The 23,163-nt window shown below is 34.6% G+C and overlaps 1 protein-coding gene across 1 annotated transcript in view; it reads left to right on the plus strand.

The window, feature by feature from the left end:
* The window catches only part of EXOC6B (exocyst complex component 6B), a 621,707-nt gene that overhangs the window by 313,240 nt on the left and 285,304 nt on the right, over positions 1-23,163 (plus strand). Inside the window, exons 12-16 of the mRNA XM_055312561.1 lie at positions 5,939-6,010; positions 6,713-6,810; positions 8,289-8,394; positions 9,272-9,381; positions 19,710-19,821. Coding sequence (XP_055168536.1) covers positions 5,939-6,010; positions 6,713-6,810; positions 8,289-8,394; positions 9,272-9,381; positions 19,710-19,821 — 498 coding nt within the window. The remainder of the gene's footprint in view (positions 1-5,938; positions 6,011-6,712; positions 6,811-8,288; positions 8,395-9,271; positions 9,382-19,709; positions 19,822-23,163) is intronic.

The following is a 23,163-nucleotide window of genomic DNA, read 5'->3' on the forward strand; positions in this document are numbered from 1 at the left end:
CTTATATTACTCAGCAAAGCAAACCAAAATAAGAGCAACCCAAACACCAAAACAGTTCTCAAAAATAAATACTATATCTGGATGGTTATTACTTATTTATCAAAAATCTATGTATCTTTCTAACTTTCTATGTTACATTTAAAAATATTATTTATCTGATTGAATTATTAATCATTGCATAAATTGGAAATATTTTGAAAGGTACAATTTTTCAAGTATTAATATGTATGGTATTCTCAATGCTGACTTCAAAACATGATAGAGATCTTACATGATTCACCTTGCTTGGAATTTAGCAGTATATTAAATTTAGCAGTATATTGAAATGTAATATGCTAATACGAAGGAGAGTTTATATTGGGAATAATCCAATATTAGATCTGCTAATATAGTTGTTAATCATATAAACAGATTATCTGATAATACTTTAAAGTTAATTTTTAAGATTTGAAATTATGGAACAATGTAATACTATATGGCTAAAACCTCGTGTTTTATAGATATTAAATATTGGACATTTTAGTTTGTTATGTGGTATGTAGAGAAGAGTGTGTATTGGGATATGGTTTTATACACACCCATGCCATATCCATACCCATTTCCCTCACATATTTTAAGGTTTTTTTTTTTTTTTGAGTTAAAGTGTATACTGAGTACACTCTTCTACTCTCTAGTGTCTTCTAGATTTTCTAACCAAATAACATAGAGAAAAACAAAATAAAAAATGAAATTCTACAAAGTACCATCTGTTGGCCAGAAGTTTTGAAAGATTTCCTTGAACTTAGAAAACATACAAAAAAAGAAAATTGACTGAACCTGAGACAAGAAAATATTACATTAAATAAGGTAGAGGGAGGTATTGTCAAAGTAGTAGATATTCTTCCAAATGGAATCTAGGAACACTCCAAGTTTAGAGTTAACAAATACAATGATCAGAAATGGGCCTAGGAGAAATCATAAAAGAAATTATTTAGAGATCTACTTTCCAAAAATCTTAGCCAGCCAGCTGTTTACCCATTTCCTTTGGCCAAACTTACCATCTATGTAAAGAGACAATAGTATGATCAGTGAAGTTCTCTTGTATTGCTTTTTGAACAAAGTAATTCATCTGCTCCACCCACTTACACAGAGCCTGTAGTCACTTTATTGGGAAACAAATTTACAGAGGAAAAAAACCCATGCAAGTTATCCATAGTAATCAACCTGTCCTTTATTCAAAAACATGAACAGTCAAGAGTCATAAAATGTTTGTAGAAAACCAGTTATATCAAATAGAAGATAACAGTAAACAAATAGAATAGCCATTCTCTAGCAAATACAAATAATAAATGGACTAGGAGAAAAATTTGCAAAGTAATAGTCATTCCTGGTTTTAGGAATATAGGAGACTGGTTATTCATATCAACCCTTCAGTTGGAAACTGCTAAAAATGCTGCTTTTTTGTATATATACCATATAAAATGTTCTGTAGTTCCCAAGTACTTGGTAAGAGTATTAAGGAATTACCGAGCCAAATCCAGGGAAGTTGAGAGTCCAGAGAGATAGGCCACTTAAGCTGCCTTTGCCTTGAAGCCACTTGTTAGTTCAGACAATTTGAACTTCGATTTTTTTTTAAGATTTTATTTATTTATTCATGAGAGACAGAGAGAGAGAGAGAGAGAGAGAGAGAGAGAGAGAGGCAGGCAGAGACACAGGCAGAGGAAGAAGCAGGCTCCATGCAGGGAGCCCGATGTGGGACTCGATCCTGGGACTCCATGATCACGCCTTGGGCCGAAGGCAGGCGCTAAACCGCTGAGCCACCCAGGGATCTCCTGAACTTTTGACAGCCTCTTGGGACCACACAAGATAGAAAGTGTATAATATGGTGACCTCCCTGCATTAAGCTGGAAAGGATTATTCCTTTCAGAAGTAAAAGAAAAAGTAGTAAAAATTCTTTCCTCAAGGAAATCTCCAGGGTGCACCTGGTTGGCTAAGTCTGTAGAGTATGCAATAATTGATCTCTGGGTCATAAGTTCAAGCCCTGCGATGGGCATAGAGATTACTTTAAAAAATTAATTAAAAAATAAAATTGCCCAAATTTAAAAAAATATAAGATCTTCGGGTTCAGGGAGTTTTATCTTCAATTCCTATTCTACACAAACTCTCAGAGAATAGAAAAGAGGAACCAGCAACTCATTTTATGAAGTATATATAAACTTGATAATGAAGCTCGACAAGGGGAGTATAATTGCATAAACATAGTTTAGGTTCATTCACAAATGTAGATTAGAAGTCCTAAACAAATGCTGGAAAACAGAATCCAGCAGTTTACAAGCAACATTAATATATAGAGTTTATAGTATTAAATGTAAGCTTGGTTCACTATTACAAAGTCTATTAATGTAATTTAATACATTATTATATTAAAAAGCAAAAATATATAATCATTTCAATAGATACAGAAAAAGCATTTAATGAAAACAACCATAAGAGAATTTCCTTAGACTGGTAAAAGACATCCTGAAAAACCTATTAACAAATACCATGTTTAATTACCATTGCTCCTATTTTGTTTTGTACTTGAAGCGCTGTATCGGCAGAAAAATAAATAAATAAAACAAGTAAACTTTTGAAAGCAAGAAATAAAATTGCTATTGTGCAGATGATATTTTTTTTTTGCTATTGTGCAGATGATATATTTTATATATTGATATATCAAATATATATTGATATATATTTATATGTCAAAAATCTAAAGGAACTTACAGAAAAATTATTAAAGGAAATTACAAAAAAATTATTCAACTAATAGAAGAGGTGAGCAAGTTTCCTGGATACAAAATCATTATATGAAATGAGACTAAAATGAATTAAAGAAGACCTAAATAAAATTGAGACTTGTATCATGTCCATTGATTGGAAGTGTTATTGTAGGTATCAGTTCTCACAAAATTGATCTGCAAATTTATTTCAGGGGGAAAGTCTCCATAGTTTTATTTTGGAGAGGATGAGTACCTTACAACCTGATCATAATATTTTTAAGCCAGTATGAAGATCAGCTATGTGACATTCTGGAATAGACAAATTTTTTTTTTTAGATTTTATTTATTCATGAGAGACACACAGAGAGAGGCAGAGACACAGGCAGAGGGAGAAACAGGTTCCATGCAGGGAGCCTGACGTGGGACTCGATCCTGGGACTCCAGGATCATGCCTTGGCCAGTTTATCGGCCGAAGGCGGCGATAAACTGCTGAGCCACCCGGGCTGCCCGGGAAAAGACAAAATTACAGAGACAGTAAAAAGATGAGGGGTTGCTAGGATTCAGGAGAGGGATGGAGGGATGAATAAGTGGAACATGGGGGATTTTTAGGGCAATGAAACCTGACACTGTAATGGTGGAATATGGTATCACACATGTTAAAATCCATAAAATACACAAAACCAAGAGTAAACCCAAATATAAACTATGAACTTTAGTGAATAATTGTTAGAATTGGTTCATCACTTGTGACAAAAGTACTCATGAATACAAGGTATTATATAATAGGGGAAGCTGTATGTGGAGTATATGAGAACTCTCTGTAAAGGCAGAAGTGCTCCAAAAAATTAAGTCTGTTAAATAAAAAATGCAAAGACACAAAAAAACTAAGGAAAGACATGGAAGTGATTATCATAAAAGTCATGATACTGTTTCCCCGAGTGGGGAGGAAAGGAGCTGCACAGAGCATGCAGGAGCTTCCGACATGTTGGCACTGTCATTTAAGTTTGCCTGGTAAAATTGCATATATAGGTTTCATTCATTTTTTTCTTCAGGTATACTGTACTAAAACAATTTTTTTTAATGTAGTAAGGAGGAAAAGGAAGCAAGCAAGCCAAAGATAAACATTGTTTTCTTAGAAATCTCTGATTACCTGAATAGAGAAATTTAATTCAAAGATTAAACAGATAAAACTGCCTATTATTCTGTGATCAAGAAGACAGAGTCAAACACAATAGATATTCCCAAATATGGGCCAAAGAGATGGAAAATGTAAAAGGGAAGTTAAGAAACATGGATGGATACCTGATATTAATTTTTTAGTTGTATCTAATAGAGATTTAGAAAGAAAGCATAGTCACAAAGGAGAAGAGTTTAAGAATTAGAGAATTAAAAGAAGAAATTTCCCTGCAATAAGGAAAGACTAGATACCTATAGTTGGAAGACTGCACTGAGTGTCAAGCAAGATAAAGGATGGGAGACAATTCTTTCATGTCGGAAATTTTGCATTTTAGTTTGAGGGCAAAAGAAGAGCATTTTCAAACATACGAGGATTCAAAGTTTACAGTTTTTCCTATTTTGTTGGCATTGTGCAAAAAATGAAAAACCCAGAATGTAAGACAGGATATGATTAAATAAAATGCGTGCAAAAGATCGTTAACACTCATAGATAAATCTGATTAGCTGATATTTATTTAAGTTTAATGCTATTAGGAATCTGTACAAGACAGAGACTTAATGTTTAAAAATTTTTCTTAATGAAAACTCCAGATTATTTCATGTAAACAGTGGGAAGAGGGTGCCTGGGTGGCTTAGTTGGTTAAGAGTCTGCCTTCAGCTCAGGCAATGGCTGGGGTCACCTGGGATCCAGCCTCATGTCAGGCTTCCTGCTCAGTGGGGAGTCTGCTTCTCCCTCTCCCTCTGTACTCTCTCTTTCTCTCTCTCAGATAAATAAAATCTTTAAAAAAAATGTGGGAAGAAAGCCTATAACTTATTTAATGACCACTGTAAGATAATTAAGAACACTGATCCAATGAAAACCATGAAATAAAAAAGAAGAAATCATGGTAAATAGGAAACTGAAAATAAGATTGAATAGGTTCAACCTGTCAGAAATCACAGGTTGAGGCAGTTTTATAGTTTGCTTACTGAGATCCACTCATACATTATGATGACCTAAAAAGAGTAAAAACGAAGTAAGAGGAGCATAAATAGAATTCTCCAAGGCACATAAATTGAATTTGAAGACCTTAGTGGGAGAAGAAAGGAATATTTTGTATTATTATAGTTTTAACGCATCAAAAAGACAATAGCCTTTCAATAGAGGACAGGCAAGCATCAATATGTACAGAACAAGAAGAGTTAGTAATAAGAAATTGACAAACCATACCATTGTGGGAGAATTCAACACACCTCTTTCAGAAATTGGGAGATCCAATGGAGAAGAGGTAACCAAACTGTAATCGAGAGAATTTGAATATAAAAATTACTGAACTTTTCACATAGTGACATAATATCTTTGAATCCTACCCACAGAATGTATTGGTCATGTCATTTCAATTCTCAGTTTTGTTTATAAGAGATTATATATGGACTTCATTTGTAACTTTTATTTTCCTCTGTATTTTTTTTTTTTTGTATTGCTTGTGTTTAGTTTTGTTTTCTCTTTTTAAATCAGGCTTGCCTAAGATTTGTCTGTTTTATTGGTATTTTTGGTGAGCTTTTGGTTTCATTGATCAAATCTTTCATGTCTTCTCTATGTTATTTCTGCACTCTCTCACATTCTTATGATTTATTTTGGCTTTTTGAGCGAGCTTTTTGGGTTGACTGCTTAATTTATTTTCAATCTTTTATGTTTTCTGTTTGCATCTAAATATATAAATGTATCTTGAAATGGCTTCATTGCATAGGCTTTGATATCAAGTATTACATTGTTAATTTTAAAATAATCTGCAATATCAATTTTGATTTCTTTTTGACTGAAGAATTATTTAGAAGTCTGTTTTTAAATTTCCAACTGTTACAAATATAGATCATGGCTTACTGGAGTCTTTATTCAGCCCTTCCCTGGCTAATTCTGGTGTTAACCTTTTTGGAGAGACTTCACAAGTGAAGCATTAAACAATTAAATAATTCAAAATTTAGTTGTATTTTAATAATTAAAATGTTTTTTTTTTCTCATTGTCTTTTATTTCCTTTAGTCTTACTGCTCTGATCCAAACCTTGTGTTAGATCTGAAGAACCTCATTGTGCTTTTTGCTGACACTCTGCAGGTTTGTGCTTCTGTTTACATAGACTTATCTACAGGAGTATTCATCGGCTCTAGATCTTTTCGTAGTTTACCCAAGCTTGAATAAATGCCTTTTAGTTTTTCTAAAACTAAAAGTTGTGTTTCTTCTTTTCCTTGAGCTAGATCTTTTTTTACAGCATTTCCTGTCATCATCTTGACCAATTTATATTCTCATAAAGAGTTCTAGTCACTCCCCCTTTTTTTGGGGGGAGGGGGAGGCTTAGAGCAAGTCAATTAATTGTACCACTCATTACCTTAGTTTTTAAAAATGTCCTTAATTCAGATATAGTACCTCAGTGATTTTGGAGTTTTTTAACTACTATTTGAATAACAAACGGTTATTGATTTGAACCATGTATCACATCTGATAGAATATCACTAGAAGTGAGTAGCATTTCAAATTTCTCTCCCTACTTGTGAAGTATGCTAAGGGTACAGATGGAATTGTAGGGAGAACTTAGCTGACATTGTCCCTGGTATTGATTTTAATTTTCATCTTTCTATTTTTTTCTGACTGGCTTAAATATTTTGGTATGTATCTTTTAATTTTAGACATTAGGTGCAAGTGAAACATGCTACTGTCATTTAAACTGAATGATGATATATTTCATTGTCTGATTTCCCTCATGTTGCTAATAAAAAAAATCACCTTCTAAAATGAAGTTATTTTTAAATTTTGTTTCAGGTGTATGGTTTTCCTGTAAATCAGCTTTTTGACATGCTGTTAGAAATCAGAGATCAGTATAGTGAGACTCTGCTAAAGAAGTGGGCAGGTATCTTCAGGTGAGAAATTATTTGTAGTTGGGTTTGTGTATGTGCACAGTGCTGGTGTATATACACATGTGTTTATACATAAGGCTTCTCAGATATGATAAGCAACAAGTATGTGTGGCTTATATATTCTAGCTATGATCCAGGTTATGATTCAGAATTCAAGCAAATTATAGAGATGTTCCAAATAAAGTTCCCAAGATGTCTGATCTCAGTGTATTATGTTTACTGTGGAAGAGTCCCCAGGCTCCATTTTGGCTCTCCCCCCAACCCTCGAATAAATATCACATACCTTAGTTCATACCATCCAGATTATACTGTGTCTTCTTAATGTATATTTTGGCTTTCTCTTTGAGGATCATGCCTAGGCTACAGCTCAGTTATAGGGTAGTAGCTTTTGAGCCCCTTTGAATGATTTAGGCTTTTTTGGAACCATTTTGAAGACTTACTCATGTGATTCCTCAAATTCTTCCTTCTCTACATACAAAGAAGAGGCCTATTACATTCCAGTGTTTGAGACATATTATTTAAATAGTTATTGCATCATACATCATGTACACAATCATATGAGAGTTACCTTATTACACCTTGCATTAACAAATATCTCCTTGGACTGTTTTCCTGGTATATGACCCATGTCAGATCCCTTGAGTTTCTTCTCCTTTTGAATCTTTATTCTTTTACTTAAAGTGATCTTCCTGTTTATTGCAAGGCCTTGTCCCCAGATCAGTTTATCCTGTTTCCAAATTCTTCTAGCTTTAAGATCCTACATTTTCCCTTTAATCTTACTAATGGTACAGTTATATTTAAGGGAAGATGATGTCTATAGGGACCTTAAAAATTAATAACATCATATATTCATAGTCTTAAGAGTGTCTGATCTGATCCCTTCAGTAAATTGGTTCTGATTTTGATAGTATGGTCTCTGCATTTTAGAGAGCCTCCAGTCTAGCTAAGGAGCCAGTTCCTATGGATGAAGTTCACTCTTAAATCAGAACAGTAGATGAAGTAAATTAATAGAGTTTGGACTTATTATAGAAGTTACTTTTCCTCATCTACCAATTTTGAAAGTTAGAATAGATATCTAGTATAGAATTAAAGAGCATAATCAAATATATTTTCTTCAAAAGCAAATGAGAAAACAAAATTCTTTTGTCTTTCCCACACACATCCTTTTGTTGTTTGCTACTCATTTGCCTTATGGCTTCTCCATATTGCTATGAAATTTTGTCTCATATCTAAATCTCAGATACTATGATATCATGTTCATACTTGTGTTCCCTTTGTTTCAGACTGTAGTTTTCTTCCTGTCTTCTGTTAAGGTGTTTGTCCCTGAAACAAATAGCTTCATTATAGGAGGAATAGACTAGGGACTGGAAGTCATTTGTTTGGTGGTTATATATATGCAATTGTTTGAGTTTACCTGAAAATTACTTGTAATCACTATGTGATTAACCAGTCCACCCTTCTTTCCTTCCTTTTCTTTCTAGAAACATACTTGATTCTGACAACTACAGTCCTATACCAGTAACAAGTGAAGAAATGTATAAAAAGGTGGTAGGACAATTCCCATTCCAAGATACAGAACTGGAAAAGGTAAGGAATACTATCAAATAAAATTCTGTTTGCTTTGGCATCCTATAAATTTTTCACTTTATCAGTTTCATTAAAGGCATTACCTCCAACTCAATGTGTTTAAACTCTAAAACACCTTCAGAGAATAATTTTGGGACTAAGAAGAATAGAAGTTCCTGCTTTGGGAATCAGTAGATGACCTGAGGGCCCTTTCAACTTTGAAGTGTTAGGAGTATTGCTGGGCATGTTCCAATTTTGTTTTACACTGTGAAATAATTGCTTTTATTATACTTTCAGGACATTTTCCCCCAAACATAAAGTTAAAATTATCCTGTGCTATATAATTCTAATGGTTTTGACAGTGTTTTGAGTCATATATGTACTACCACAATAACAATACCAAAAGTTCCCTCATCCCCAAAAGTTCCCTCATGCTGCTCTTTTTTAATCAGTTCCTCCCAACACTAACCCCCAGCCTTTGGCAGCCAATCTGGTTGCTATCCATCTACTTTGCCTTTTCAAGAATGCCATCTAAACAGAATCATACAGTAGGTAACCTTTAGAGGCTGACTTTTTTCACTCAGCATGATGCTTTTTGAGATTCGTTTAAGTTGATGTATATAGCAATAATTCATTCCTTTTTATTGCTGAATATTTACCACAGTTTTTTTTTTTTTTAGCCCTTCGAGTGTTGAAAGGCATTTGAATCATTATTTATTTAAATTTACATCTTCTTTGCAGTATCAGGAAACTTTTGGAAACACTTTCTTAAATTTAAGGTTGTTAAATAGACCGTTTGCCATGTGGAAGAAAATTCCTTTTGCATTTTAATTAATTTATAAGAATCTTCAACGTATGTTAGTTTGTGACTTACTTCCATTAATTCTTGCATTTACAGCAACCATTTCCCAAAAAGTTTCCTTTCTCTGAATTTGTGCCAAAAGTTTACAACCAAATTAAAGAATTTATCTATGCCTGCCTGAAATTTTCTGAAGATCTTCACCTAAGGTATGCTGTGAAACAGTGGAAATGCAACAGACATTGAGACTGTGACTCTTATGTGCATAAATATTCTGAAAATCTTTCCATTCTCCCTTCAGCTCTGAATTTGAAAGTCTTAATATTAGCCCTTCACAGCATGGCACCTGCTATATTTATGAATATAGTCATGGTAAAAGAGAAAGTTGGAAACCAGCAAATAATTTGTTTTTGTTTATATTACTTAGCTTATTCTCTATATTCATTATAGATTTGCATTTCAACACTTTTTGTTAGTGAGAATTAACTAGAAAACAGTGTATTAATTTTTACATTCTACTTGATAAAATTTTAAGGCCACTAGGGGAGTAACAAGTAAAATCCCTTGGAAACATCCTTCTTTCCAAATATTCTCTGGACTTGTTGAAGTTATCCACATCTCCTTTAAGTTAAGTTATTTAACTAACATATACTGAGCCTATTTATGTGCCAGGTACCTCCTACTTATTGGGAATGCAGAAGTAAAAGACACAGTTCTTTGCCCTCAGATATTGTCAGTATGTACTGAGGATATTAGGCATGAAAATATACCATGGAAAGTGTTGAAATATGGAGAATTTACTTGCAAAACACCTAGAAGACTAATTAGATCATCTTAAAGAATTTGGGGGGGAATAGTCATTATGACCATCTTTTAGATTGTCTTTTCTAAAAGATAATTGTCTTTTCTAGAACCCCCTTCTCTCATTCACCCAAGCCAAAAATGTAAGAATCATTTTAACTTCTTATTTTCTATTAGTATCTATTTTTATTAAAAACAAAGCTTCAAGCGTTGGTCTACGTTTTTGTAAACAGTTTATAAATATATTAAAAACTGTAAAACTCAAAATAGTACTGACCTGCGAGGTACTAGATATACTCCATTTTTCAGAGGAAGAAAGTGAGCAGAGGGAGGTTAAGTTACTTTATCAAGGTCACACAGGAGTGCTTAAGCCAGTATTCAAATCTGGTCAGCATCAGCTTCAACAAAATGATTACTGCCATGTTCACAATTTTTACCCTTGGCTTCACAGTATTAGTATTTTACATGCATTATCTCAGATAGTTGTCACAATGTTGTGTTAATTATTCTTATTTAACAAATGAAGGCAATGATCATTTGTAAATTAGCCTCTCTAAACTAATTGGGGAGAAAATTGATGGTTGTATGTTTTTTATTTGCACCTCTTTTTTTTTTCTTCTTCTTTAAAGTTCTCTCTTCCCAGTGTGACTGCTTTCATTGATATTGTAGTTATAATCGCCTTGGGCCACTTAAATAATCTCCTAATTGTTCTGAAATGTTTACTTTCTCAACCATCTGCCCTTTCTCCTCATTCTATGCTATATGTTCCTTAGAGTAATTTTTCTAAAATTAGATCTTATCATTTAACTTTACTCAGCTTTCCAAGGATTCCTCATGGGTTACAGCATAAGGCTCAGTCTCTAGCCAGACAGTTAACGATCTAGCTCCTCTGCTCCTTGGCCTAGTCCTCCTTTACCTTTCCAGGTTCAGATCCCAGGCTAATTTCTGTGTCACTCCATGCTTCAGTCCTACCAACCTACTTACTGTGTTTTGATCCTAATATGCCATTTGATACTTGGCTTTCCTCATGATTCTGTCTCTACCTTGTCAGTGCTCCTTAACTAGCTTCTTTTTTTTTTAAGATTTTATTTATTTAGTTATTCATAAGAGATGGAGAGAGAGAGGTAAACACATAGGCAGAGGGAGAAGCAGGCTCCCTGCAAGGAGCCTTATGTGGGTCTCAATCCCAGGACCCTGGGATCATGACTTGAGCCAAAGGCAGATGCTCAACCACTGAGCCACCCAGGGTACCCCCTTTAACTAGCTTCTTACCATCCTTCCAGGTTCACTCTAAGCCTTTAATGAACGAAACCTTTCTGATTACTTCCATCCCTAATGGAGTTGATCTGCTGACTCCTTTGTGCTCTTTCTGTACCTTGCAAATGCTGTCATCAAAGCTTCCCTTAGATTTTATTGCTCTACTTATATCTTTGCATTTCTGTATGTGCTAGACTATAGGCTCCTCTGTTCATTTATTTACTGGTTTATTCACCTTCCATTATAGGAAATTTGTTATTGGTTAGCTGGTGCTTGGTAGTAAGGACATTAAGATGCTGAAAATATAGTCACTGTCACTAAGGAGTGTGTAATCTGAGGAACTGAACAATTGGTGATATGCACTATGAGGGAGAGACATAGCAGCAGCATAGGAGCCAAAAATTGAGACAAATTAAGGATGTTAGAAAAGGTCTCTGGAAAGGTAGAAACATTTAATGTTTGTTCAGCACAACATCCCCTGTACCAGCTCAGTAAATTTATAACAAAAAGAAAAAATGAGTGAATGGAATGTATGGCATGCCAGGCAACTCTGAAAGTAAACATAATTGGAAAATAGTTTGAGTTACCTGTTTGATAATCATTCTTACTAAGTAAAAAAATGAAGCATGGGTTTTGTACAGTTAATTTGTTCTTTTCTCTGAAAATGAGATCATTTTCATAGAAATGGCCTCATAGAAATGAGATTATCTTTGGAGGTTATAAACCAAAACTTTTTTTACCCCTTGGGGTCCACGCTCTCCACCCTCACCAAATGACTTACTAACCGAGAATGGTCTCTAGGGTACTGTGAGGTATGTTACGGTATAGAAAATATTACAAGTGCATAGCATAGAGACTTTTTCTATCCTGTGTTGGAGGAAAGGTAATATGGTAAAGGGATAATGTGAGTAAATTTTTCAGAAGTCTTTTTCTTGCTTGAATATATTGAGCTTTTGCCTGAAAACTCCCTCTGTTATGTTTAACATTGACAAAAATAAATATTCATTTTAGGAAGATTTTATAGGTGCCTTTACTCTTTAGTTTACATTTACCTTATTTTTTAAGTCTATATTTGCCTTGTAACCTGGAGTGACAGAGACCACTTTGACAATCATAACTGTCATTGGGGCAGATTATAATATGAGATATGAGAATAATATATACAAAAACACTTCTTTTAAACACAAGACTCTTAAAATGGGAAAAATTGGTGTATTGAGATTTTTATGAAGCTTTAAAGATAATTATTCTTGTAAATGAAAGTCTTATTTTTTTTTCCTGTAAGACTTTTCCCTTTTATATTTGATGACAAATGCTGAATAGCATGAGAAATATTGAAAAAAATATGTGAATTCTGAGGACAAAAAACTTTCTGTTTGAAAGAAAATCATTTTTTAAAGACAGCAAATAAATGGCATGTCTTTGGTAAAATAATGTTCTAGCATTTGCACTTGACTTAAAAAATAGGAATACACAGTTTTTTTATGTTATAAAGTTGGATCTCTAAAGAATCTAGGAGATAGAGAACAGTTCAAAGAAGAAAAATTTTAAAAACTCAAAAATTTAAAACATAGTAATAACCACTCTTTATATGTGAGAAATCCTTTTCTTTTACTCTTTATATGTGAATACATGTACCTGCATAAGGCTTTTTTTTTTAAAGCAAATTACTGTAAGATATTTCTGCTTCTATATATGATATAAGAAAGCTGGAAAGAGTATTGTTTCCTCCCTAATAATGAAAAACATCACAAAACAAAACAGATAAACTACGAAATGAAAACTTTTATGGAACCCATCAGAGAGCTGAAGTTACAGGGTGACCAGCTACCCTGAAATTCAAGATGAGACTGGACCTTCTAAGAAGAGTGATGGGATGCACAGATTCCCATCAGAGCAAGAAGAAAGGTAGAGATACCACACAAGTAAGAAAGAGGAGATCAAAGTCTCAATGGATTGCTAACACCTTAGTCGGAGCTAGCATGTTAGTACAGAACCTCTAGTTGTGAGTCCCAGATCCAGGAAGAAGTCACATTCACTCATCTGTTCTTTTCCATGGACCTTTACTGGGTGCTCTTGAGAAAAATTGGGAGCTGAATAAGAGATCAGAGAGAACCATCCATGATGTTGCAGGTGTGGAGAAGGGGATCAGCCACTGCTATGAGGAGATCATGAAGCCCCACCCCATGGTTTGAACTCTTCATTTATACCTATCACAAACTGTGGCACTGGGGTAGGGTAGCAAACTCTGTCTGCAGGGCACAGGAAAAGACCCATTGTTACAGCAGGAAGGACAAGAAAAAAAAGTTTCTGGCCCCTGGAAGAAGGGCAGAAAACAGTCCTGGGTCCAGGATCTTATATACTGGTACGATTAGATCTTCTAACACTGGGGGAAGGCAGAAAATTGCAGTAGGCCCCCTGCAGGCATAAAGTAGAGTTGGGCTGCCACTGAGCAGGGATCTTGAGCAAGCTCCACTTCTGAGCACCAGGCATACAGGGCCTCCCTGAGACTGAGGCTAGCCAGGACAACAGAGAAAGTTCATTGAGCTCTATTCATAGTTTAGCAATGACTAAATAGTCAGCAACCTATTACTGGTTGCTGGACAAGAATGTAGAGAAAGAGAGATCAGGTCTGTATTTTAGGCATAGAGGTGTATAACTGAAACTGGTGGGTGGTGCAGAAACTTTCTGAAAAACCCTCTGGATCCCAGCACTCACACCAGTCCTACGTAATCAGTGGGAGAATTTGAAACCTGTGAAGTGCTGTAGGTAACGACGGCAACACCAAAACCCAAACCCAGTTCAATTCTTGTTTATATTCATGGCCCAATAGGGGGAGGGACATAGTCATTTCCAAGTATAATTACTGTGACCTTAACCTCTACTGTTTTACATATGATATCCAAACTTCAATAAGAAATGGGAGACATTCAATAAAGCAATTAAAAATGACTCATTGTCAGGGGAAGATGAAATCAACAAAACCAGACTCTGAGGACCCAGATGATAGAACATTTAAAGTTAGAACTTTAAAATACTATATACATAAACAGATAGGGACTTTAGGGAGAAAGGTGGACATTTTTGGAAAGAGTCAAATGGAAATGCTTGATATAAGAAACTGTTTTAGAAATAAAGACTTCCTTTGAGAGCTCGCCAGTGGACTTGACTCAGCTGAGGGAAGAACTCAGGAAACTTGAAGATAGGTCAACGAAAGTTACCCAGATTGTCACACAAAGAAAAAAAATGAGGTGAAAAAAATGAAGTGGCCAAAATCTGTGGGTCAGTTACAACAGTGTAACTGAGAGTTCAAGACGAAGATAAAGAGATCAGGAAAGGAGAAATATTTTAAGAGATAGATGATGGCTAAGTATATTTAATAAAAGAAATCAACCCAGAGACTTGAGATTTTGAGAAGCCTGTTAAGATAAACAACAAAACAGTTGTAACAACAGCAAGGAAAGAAAAGTACTTAAACACATTTTATTCAAACAAGTGAAAATAAAAGGTAACATAATGCCCTGAAGGCATTTAGCAAAAAGAAGATGCTACAGCAGATATAGTGAAAAGTGTTAAAGCCGACTTCTCAGAAACTATGTAAGCCTGAGAGGATGGAGTGCCATACTTTAAAGACTCCGAAGAACCAATCAAGCAAGAATTCTATAGGCAGCAAAATAACTTTCAGAAACCATGCAAATTTTTATTTTAGCCAAAAAAAAAAGTTGAGATAATTCATTGCCAATGCACCTGTAGTGTTGGCATGAAATGAAAGGAAATTCTTTATATAAAAGGAATATATGGGATATTCCCCCTCATAATGCTTCACCTCCCTAGCTGTTTCTTACTATGTATGTATCTGTGTGTGTGTATACTATTAAAAGCCCTGTGGTTTATATTAATTTTGATTAGTTGAAATATTGTCTTTTCTCCCAGTATATCATTATCATTTTCTTTTTTATAATAAGTAATGTTTGTGCTTATGTTGAAATGTATATTCTGTTAGTTATCAGATATTCCTCACTTCCTTCCTTTTTAAGTCCATTAATGATTCTTTCCTGAATCAGTTTTTCATTCTGATAATTAGTTATGATTTTTAATTAATTTATGGTTTTTTAATTGTGTTTTACTTAGCATTCTATTTTAAGGAGTCTGCTTCCTTGCTGCCTATCATCTGTCTCTTTGTCATCTACCTATCATCAAATGAGACTCATGGATTCTTACTTAATTTACTTCATTCATTCCTTCACTATCTTTATTTATTTTGATGCTCCAACTGTCCCAGACATATGGCATGTGAGCCATTTCAGACTAGTTCCTATGCCTTATTGATGTATTCCTATCACGTTTTGGGACATTTCTTGCTTAATCACGGTATCATTGATTTATACAAGGAGCACTTCCTTTCAGTGTTGAGTGGTATCTTGAAAATACGATCTGGACATGTGTCTTTATTTTAAAATGCATCATTTTGAATCAATAAATGGTTGCATATTGGATTTAAAAATTTTTTTTTAATTTATTTATTTGAGAGAGAGAGAGCGAGCAAGTGCACAAGCAGAGAGAGTGGCAGAGGGAGAAGCAGATTCTCTGCTGAACAGGGAGCCTGATGTGGGGCTCAATTCCAGGACCCTGGGATCATGACCTGAGCCAAAGGCAGACGTTTGTTTAATTTACTGAGCCACCCAGGTGCCCCTGCATATTGATTTTTAATGTAATCTGCCTCGTTGGACTGTTTATTCCATTACCTTAATGAATTTAGTGATATAGTTGGAATGAGGCCTGCTATTTTGCTACTATTTTTCTCTTTGTCTCATTTGTTCTTTGCTCATTTTTTCCTGTTTTTCTTTCTTCTTCTTGATTAGGTTTTTTTAGTATTATGATTTATTTTCCCTATTGGCTTTACCTGAATATAACTTTTTGGTTATTTTAATTATTTGTTTGTGTGGTTGCTCTGGGGAATCACAGTGTACATTGTTAACTTATCATAGTTTTTCCTGAATAATATTATTTCACTTTACGTGTAATTTAAGAATCTTCAACAGTATAATTTGTCATCTCCTTTTTTTTTTTTTTACGTTGTTGGTATGTATTGCATGTATATACCTCTTTTTAACCCTAAAATATATTGTTGTTTGTGCTTTGAACATTTAATAGTATTTTAAAGTTCAAGAAAAAAAAATACATTTATTTATTTTTGCCCACTACGTATGTTCCATTTTCAGGCCTTCTCATTCTTTCCTACATATCTAGGTTACCCTTTGGTATCATCTTCTTGCTGCATTAAAAAATCTCCTTCAGCATTTCCTTTAGTGTTATATCTGCTGGTATTGGATTTTCTTAGCTTTTAAAAATACTTCTAAAATAGTTTATTTTTTTAAATTTTTAATTTTTTTTGAGAAAGAGTGGGGGAGGGGCAGAGACAGAGAGAGAGAGAGAGAGAGAGAGAGAGAGAGAGAGACAGGGAGAGAGAGAGAGAGAGAGAGAGAGAGAGAGAGAGAGAGAGAGAGAGAATCTAAGCAAACTCCACACCCAGTGTGGAGCCTGACACAGGGCTCCATCTCAAGACCCAAGGTCACAATCTGAGGCAGAATCAAGAGTCAGACGCTTAACCAACTGAGCCACCCCGGCACCCCTCTAAAATAGTTGCAAAATAATCTTTTTCATCTCTGTTTTCAAAAATATATTTTCTGAGGCACAGAATTCTAGGTTGCTAGTCCTCCCTTTCTCCATACTTTAAAGATTGCTTTCCACTATCTGTTTCCATTGTATTATGAAGAGAAATAAGCCATCATTCCTGTTGTTTTTCCTCTGAATGTATTGTCTTTTTGCAATGATTGTTTTTAAGATTTTCTTTTTGTCTTTGGACTTTACAGTTTGTGATATTCATAAGTATTGTTTTATTTATAATTAATTTTATGTGGAACATACTAAACCTCATGGATCTGTGGGTTGAAATATTTTATCATGTTTGGAGGTGATTTTGCCAAAATTTCTTTAAATATGTCTTCTTTCTCATTCTTTTTTTTTTTCCCTGCAACTCCTAGCTGCATTTGATGGATCATTCAGGTTCATCATTACTTGAGTGAACTGAATGTCTCAATTTTAATTAGCTTCAAATTACTTCTGATTTCAAATGCTATTTCCAGAAGTCTCTTTGTCCTTAAGACCAACTCTGAAATTCCAAAGCTTTCATCCAGGAACTTATCTCTCATCTTAACGGGATTTGAGCTGGGCTAGGTTTCAACATTAGTTAGTTTTTTCTTTCTTTTGGATTGCATTTCAGTAGCCCTGAATCCAAAACCCTTTGCAGAATTTGCAAGATCTCTTTCTGATTTCTTGCACTGCCTTCACCATTTCTTATGGAGCAGAACTCTTGTAGTGGAGATATGTTGCGTCAGTTAGTTTATTTTTGTTTCGAGGCTTTCCTGGATTCCGAACTGTAATAGCAGCCCATGCAGTTAAAGGTTTGGCTGATTTCTCTTTATCTCAGCAAAGCCTTTCAGCCTCTGACTATTTCAGTCTTTTATCCTTTATCCATCTGTACCCAAATTAGGCAAATGGCCTCAGGTATGAAAGTGACTGCTACCCTTTCAAAGGCGTATCCTGGTGTGGTGTGCAATTTTGTTCAGTTAGGCGTTTGTGTATATGTGTTAATCATACCTTGTTGACATCAAGGGAAAATACAACTTTTAATATTAGACCTAACTTTTTGGTTGTTATGAAAGTAATGTGGTCTTTCTTGATCTTCTACATCATATCCAAATGTGGAACTTCTGCTAGATCTTCTTAAACCATAATAGAGATACATAATCAGCACAGGGATGTCGTGAGAGTGATTAATATCAAGGACACCAGATTACTTTAGACACCTGTGTTAAGTATAGTTTATAGCAACCTATACTTATTTGTAGCTCATATTACAATTGACCTGATGTAATTATGAATTTAATATGTGAAGGCAGGAACCATGACCATTTTGTTCATTCACCATTTTGATCTCATTATTCCACCAACTCAATGCCTAACACCTCATATATTTGTGGAATGAAGTATTTCAGTTCAGTAATAATTTTGGTAAGGTTAGCCGTGGTCTAGAGAGTATTGGCCAATTAAATGTATCCTTACATGGACCCTGTGAAAATATTTTGATGTATTATTTTTTCTTGATTATGTTCTTGCATTCTGTAGTCTTGCTTGTTTTTAGTATTTTTCTATTTTCTACATAGCATGATAATGTAGCTTGTCTATGTATTTAGAATTATAATATTTTTAATCTGACTATATGAAACCTCTGATTTTCTTCTCTAGAAAGAGAAATCGATGAGAAAAAATTTTGTGACCATTGTTCACAAGTAATAAATTTACAAGAACTCACAAATCTCTATTTACAGTTATTTCTTACTGTTTATAAACTAGTATTTCTACAAAGTAATTTTATCATTGAAGAGCTATTTGTCCTAAAAGGATATCTTTTTTTAGAAAGCCATCTTGGATGATGCTTTCAGGGGCTCATGAAGGATGTATAGGCTTAGAATTTAGGTTATTGGTTATGGAACAATTGTCTTTTTTTTTTAAACTTTGCATACAAAGATGTCTATTGAATCATTTTCTTTATATTTAGTTTCCTTTAGTGTGTAGAAAATGTCATTATTGGGGCACCTGGCTGGCATGGTTGGGAGAGCATGTGACTCTTGATCTCAGAGTTGTGAGTTCGAGCCCCATGTTAGAGGTAGAGTTTACTTAAGAAAACAACAACAACATATAATAAGGACTTAATAATGTCCATTGGAATAAAAATGAGTGAATAAATTTTAAAAAAAGAAAAAAGTCTTTATTGATAATTTTGGGGGTAGTAAGGATTATAAGACATTTATGCAGAATTAAACTGCTGGTCTAAAATACTTATTTTCGAATCAGAGCTAAGTAGACATTATACGAATGACGACAGGATAGGAGCAGAGATATCTTCTTAGGGGCCTTTATCAGCTGATTGTGCAGGAAACCAATAGAAAGACCATGTTGGAAAGTTATAAACAATAATCTGTGAAGGAACTTGGAAGCATAAGAGAAATAATGGTTTCAGGATAAGGAATCATTCTGGGAAACTCTATCTACCCTGAGAGACAGTACAGCATAGTGTTTAAATGTGGTCTTTAGAGCTAGATGGCCTGTGTTAAAATCCTTTTTTTTGTGGTGTGTACGTACTGTGTGACCTTGAACGAGTAACTTAAATTCTCTGTGTCTTCATTTCCTCATCTGCAAATTAGAATTAATAATAAAAGTAATTAGTATCATTAGTGTAAAATTTAAATCAATTTTAATATATTAAAGTACTTAGAATAATTTCTGGCACAAAATAAATGTTCTTTGCAGCCATTATTATTATTATTATTAATCATTATTAGAAGTACCACTGGCACCTTGTTTGCAATGTAATCCTGCTACCTAGTATGACTGACTCTTGAGAATTCTTTTTCAGCTCAACTGAAGTCGATGACATGATTCGCAAATCTACAAACCTGTTGCTAACCAGGACTCTGAGCAACTCCCTGCAGAATGTCATTAAAAGGAAGAATATTGGACTTACTGAGGTAAAGCTGCTCTTAATGGAGGCAGCCAAGGCAATATGTGAACAGATGTCCTAAGCTCTGGGTCCTGTTTGTGAGTTAACTATAACTTTCTGTAAGGCCCATCACGTTCTTCCTAATGGATTCCTAATTGAAAGTGCAAAACAAGTAATTTGTTTTGCTCTTTGGTCACCTTGGAGAAATCTATTACATTTTTGAGAAGTCACTTTCTCTCTCTCTTTCTTTCTCTCTCTCTATTTTCACCAGCTTAACTTGTTTTCTTTTCTGAAGATGCTGTAATAAATTTGTATTATTTGCCATCAGTTATATAAAAACAAAATTGTTGATTGTGGAATATAGACAACATTACGTTCCATCCAAATGAATGACAGTTCAAATACAACATACAATATGAAATCACATCTTGTCTGCATAAATCATTGATGCCAAAGATATTGGGACTTACAGTCCATGGTTAGTGTTAGACTCAGCTTTTGTTTCTGAGATACCTCCTGTATATGAATGGTAAATTACTCTTTATCAGAATGTGAGTCTGGGAATTTGGGATTGAGGAAATGTGAGAGAAAGGCAATCGTCACATTTCTGTGGAAGCTTACAGAATCTCACAAAGCGAGGAGGGATATTACACACATGTTGAGAACAGTAATTTGGCAAACTGAAGATTTGGCACGTTGGCGTAAAGTCCTAAAATTTAGAAAGATGTGAAGTTTCCTTTCTCTTGGAAACCCAGGATTGCATGGGAGCATCAACCTGCCATTTTATGGAAATTATAGTGCCAAAAGTGAGAGCTTGGAGGAATTTTTTTCACAGGGAAAGGGAAAGGCTGTTGGCCATCTGTTTTACTTGCAGAGGTGGTGTAGTTTGAAAGTCAGTTGCTCTAGGAAAAATTGACATTTTCAGATATACACTGTCAAAGTTAATGGTGAAAGTAGGCAAATGGTTAATGATGCTGACTCATAGGTAAAGACAGCTGGAAGCCAGGTGAACATCTACTTCAGATTCTAGACTGTTTGTTTCTTTCCCTGTGTTAAGATTTTAAAATATTATAACATGGAACTTTGGCAGTATTTGAGTCCCATTTATAACAAACTTTTTTTTATGGCTGAAAGTTACATTTGACATTATTTAGGACAGTTCCCTCATTTTGTAGAGCTTCCTTTCTGTTGCTTGGTAGAGAAACATTAGTATTATCTTTGTGTATCCGAGAATAGGTTAACTTCTTTTCATCATCAGGAAAACTAAAGAAAAATGGAATGAAATGGAATGAGAAGTAGGAAGTCCTCCTGCTTTTGGTGTATTGTACTGTTCTGCTTTTATGAATCCCAAGTAGGACAGGAAGTTGGTTATTTATTTTGTGAACTCTCCCTGTATTATAACTTGATAAGTTTTCTTAGGCCATTTGATTTGACAGTCTCATAAAACATTTTAAACAAGTAGTATAGCAGGCACATGGTGCGATAGAAACAGCTTTGGCCTCAGAACTGTCTTTAGTTTGGTTGTGGCTGTGCTGTTGATTTACTGTGACATCTGAAGAGAAAGACCGAACTTCTCAGTTCTTCAGTTTTCCTGACTCCGTTGTCCTTTAGGGCATATGCAGATCAGGTCAGGATTGGGAGAAGCAGTAGAAGCTTATCAATGACTAGATCATAGTTCTTGGCACTATTTCAGTGAATACTAAGTATTATTCCTAAGTCACTGAATCTTTCTAGGCAATAATGCACTTTCATTATCAATATCTTTGCATATGGCTGAAGGAACATCTACATACATTTATTTATTTTGGCTATTATGGTGGTGTATGCGTGGATAGACAAATACAGACTCAGTGATTTTTATAAACAGCCAGTAAATCTTTGAATAACTATGTTGCTCACCTTGGGAAGAGAAGACATTATATCCTCATATACAGGGAACTGAAGTGAGTTCCCATCTGAAATCATCATCACATTAGATAATGTTTATGAAACAGTTTGTATTCGTCAAAGCCCATCACAGATACCATTTCATTTAATATTAGTCACATTGGAAACTGGCTGGGCATGTGTTATTATTACCAATTTTTGGAAGGCGTAATTGAAGTGTAGGGGGATTGTCCACAGTTATGTAGTTAACAAAATGATAGAAATGAGACCTATGTCTGGGTTGTTTTCTCCCAAACTTAATTCACTTTTACTATAATGTACTGCCTTCCATATTGATTTAATTATTTCATCAGAACAAAGGCATTTTTACAAGAAGTCCATAGTAATATGGAAATTGTTCTGGTTAGAGATGATTTTGTGACAGCGAGCACAGAGCCACTCAAACAATAGAAGTATTATAAGCATACAAAACTCACTGAATGCTACTTCAGGTTGTCAGACAATTCTTTCAGGACTTAAACGTTCATATAAGCTCATGTTTGTCTGTTTGCCTGTCTTATTTGAATTTATATGATATCTTATTTCTTCTTTTTTTCTGTCCATATGCTCTATCCTTTAGCTTTTTCTCTCTGTAACCTGGCTTTCTTGCTTTTTCTCATTGCATCTTTGCTTCCCCACATTGAGCCAACTCAACATTGCCTTTCAGTTTTCGCTTATGGTAACTTGAATGTTTTGTACTCTCAGACCTTATGTGCCTATCCCTACTCAATCAGCAGGGTTAGCTGTTTTCCTTAGACTGGGAAGAAGGGCAGCTGAACTGTGGTTAAGAGTGTGTGTTCTAAAGCAGAGTGCCTGGATTCCAATTCTGCCTAGGTTCTCTTCCCTTAATAAATGTGTTCTTGGGGAAATTACTTGGCTTTATGTGTAAAATGGGGACAATAAGAGCATGTATTTCCTACGGTTGTTGTGGGGAATGAATGAACGTATGAAGTACTTAGAACAGTGTCTAATAAGTAGTAAATATTCAATGCATATTACTTCGTGTTGTTAAAGAGGTCTGGACAAGTAAACAATGATTGTCAGGTTTAGTGCAAAGATGGTTTTTTAACTAAGAGAAGTTAGAAGATTACAGCAAGATGACGTGTTATGATAAATAACTTGCTTATTAACTTTATAGTATTAATTGAGTACGTGCTGCGTAAGAGGCATGATCTAAGCCCTATGGATAAATAAGTGAACAGCAACAAGAACAACAACAAAAGAGGTCCTTGCTTACATTCTAGTGGCAGAAAACAGTAAATACTAAGCAAAGTAAATAGTAAATCATTTAGTATGATAGAAGGAGGTAAATGCATTGAAGAGAAAAAAGAATCTGGGCTAAGGGAATCAGGAGTCTGGGTAGAGGTCCAAGTTTGTTTTTAATAAAAAGAGCAGCATCTTTTTATTGACATATCATTGTTACCATATTGAAATGATGGTGACA

Source organism: Nyctereutes procyonoides, unplaced genomic scaffold (genome assembly GCF_905146905.1).
Source record: "Nyctereutes procyonoides isolate TBG_1078 unplaced genomic scaffold, NYPRO_anot_genome, whole genome shotgun sequence".
NCBI lineage: Eukaryota > Metazoa > Chordata > Mammalia > Carnivora > Canidae > Nyctereutes > Nyctereutes procyonoides.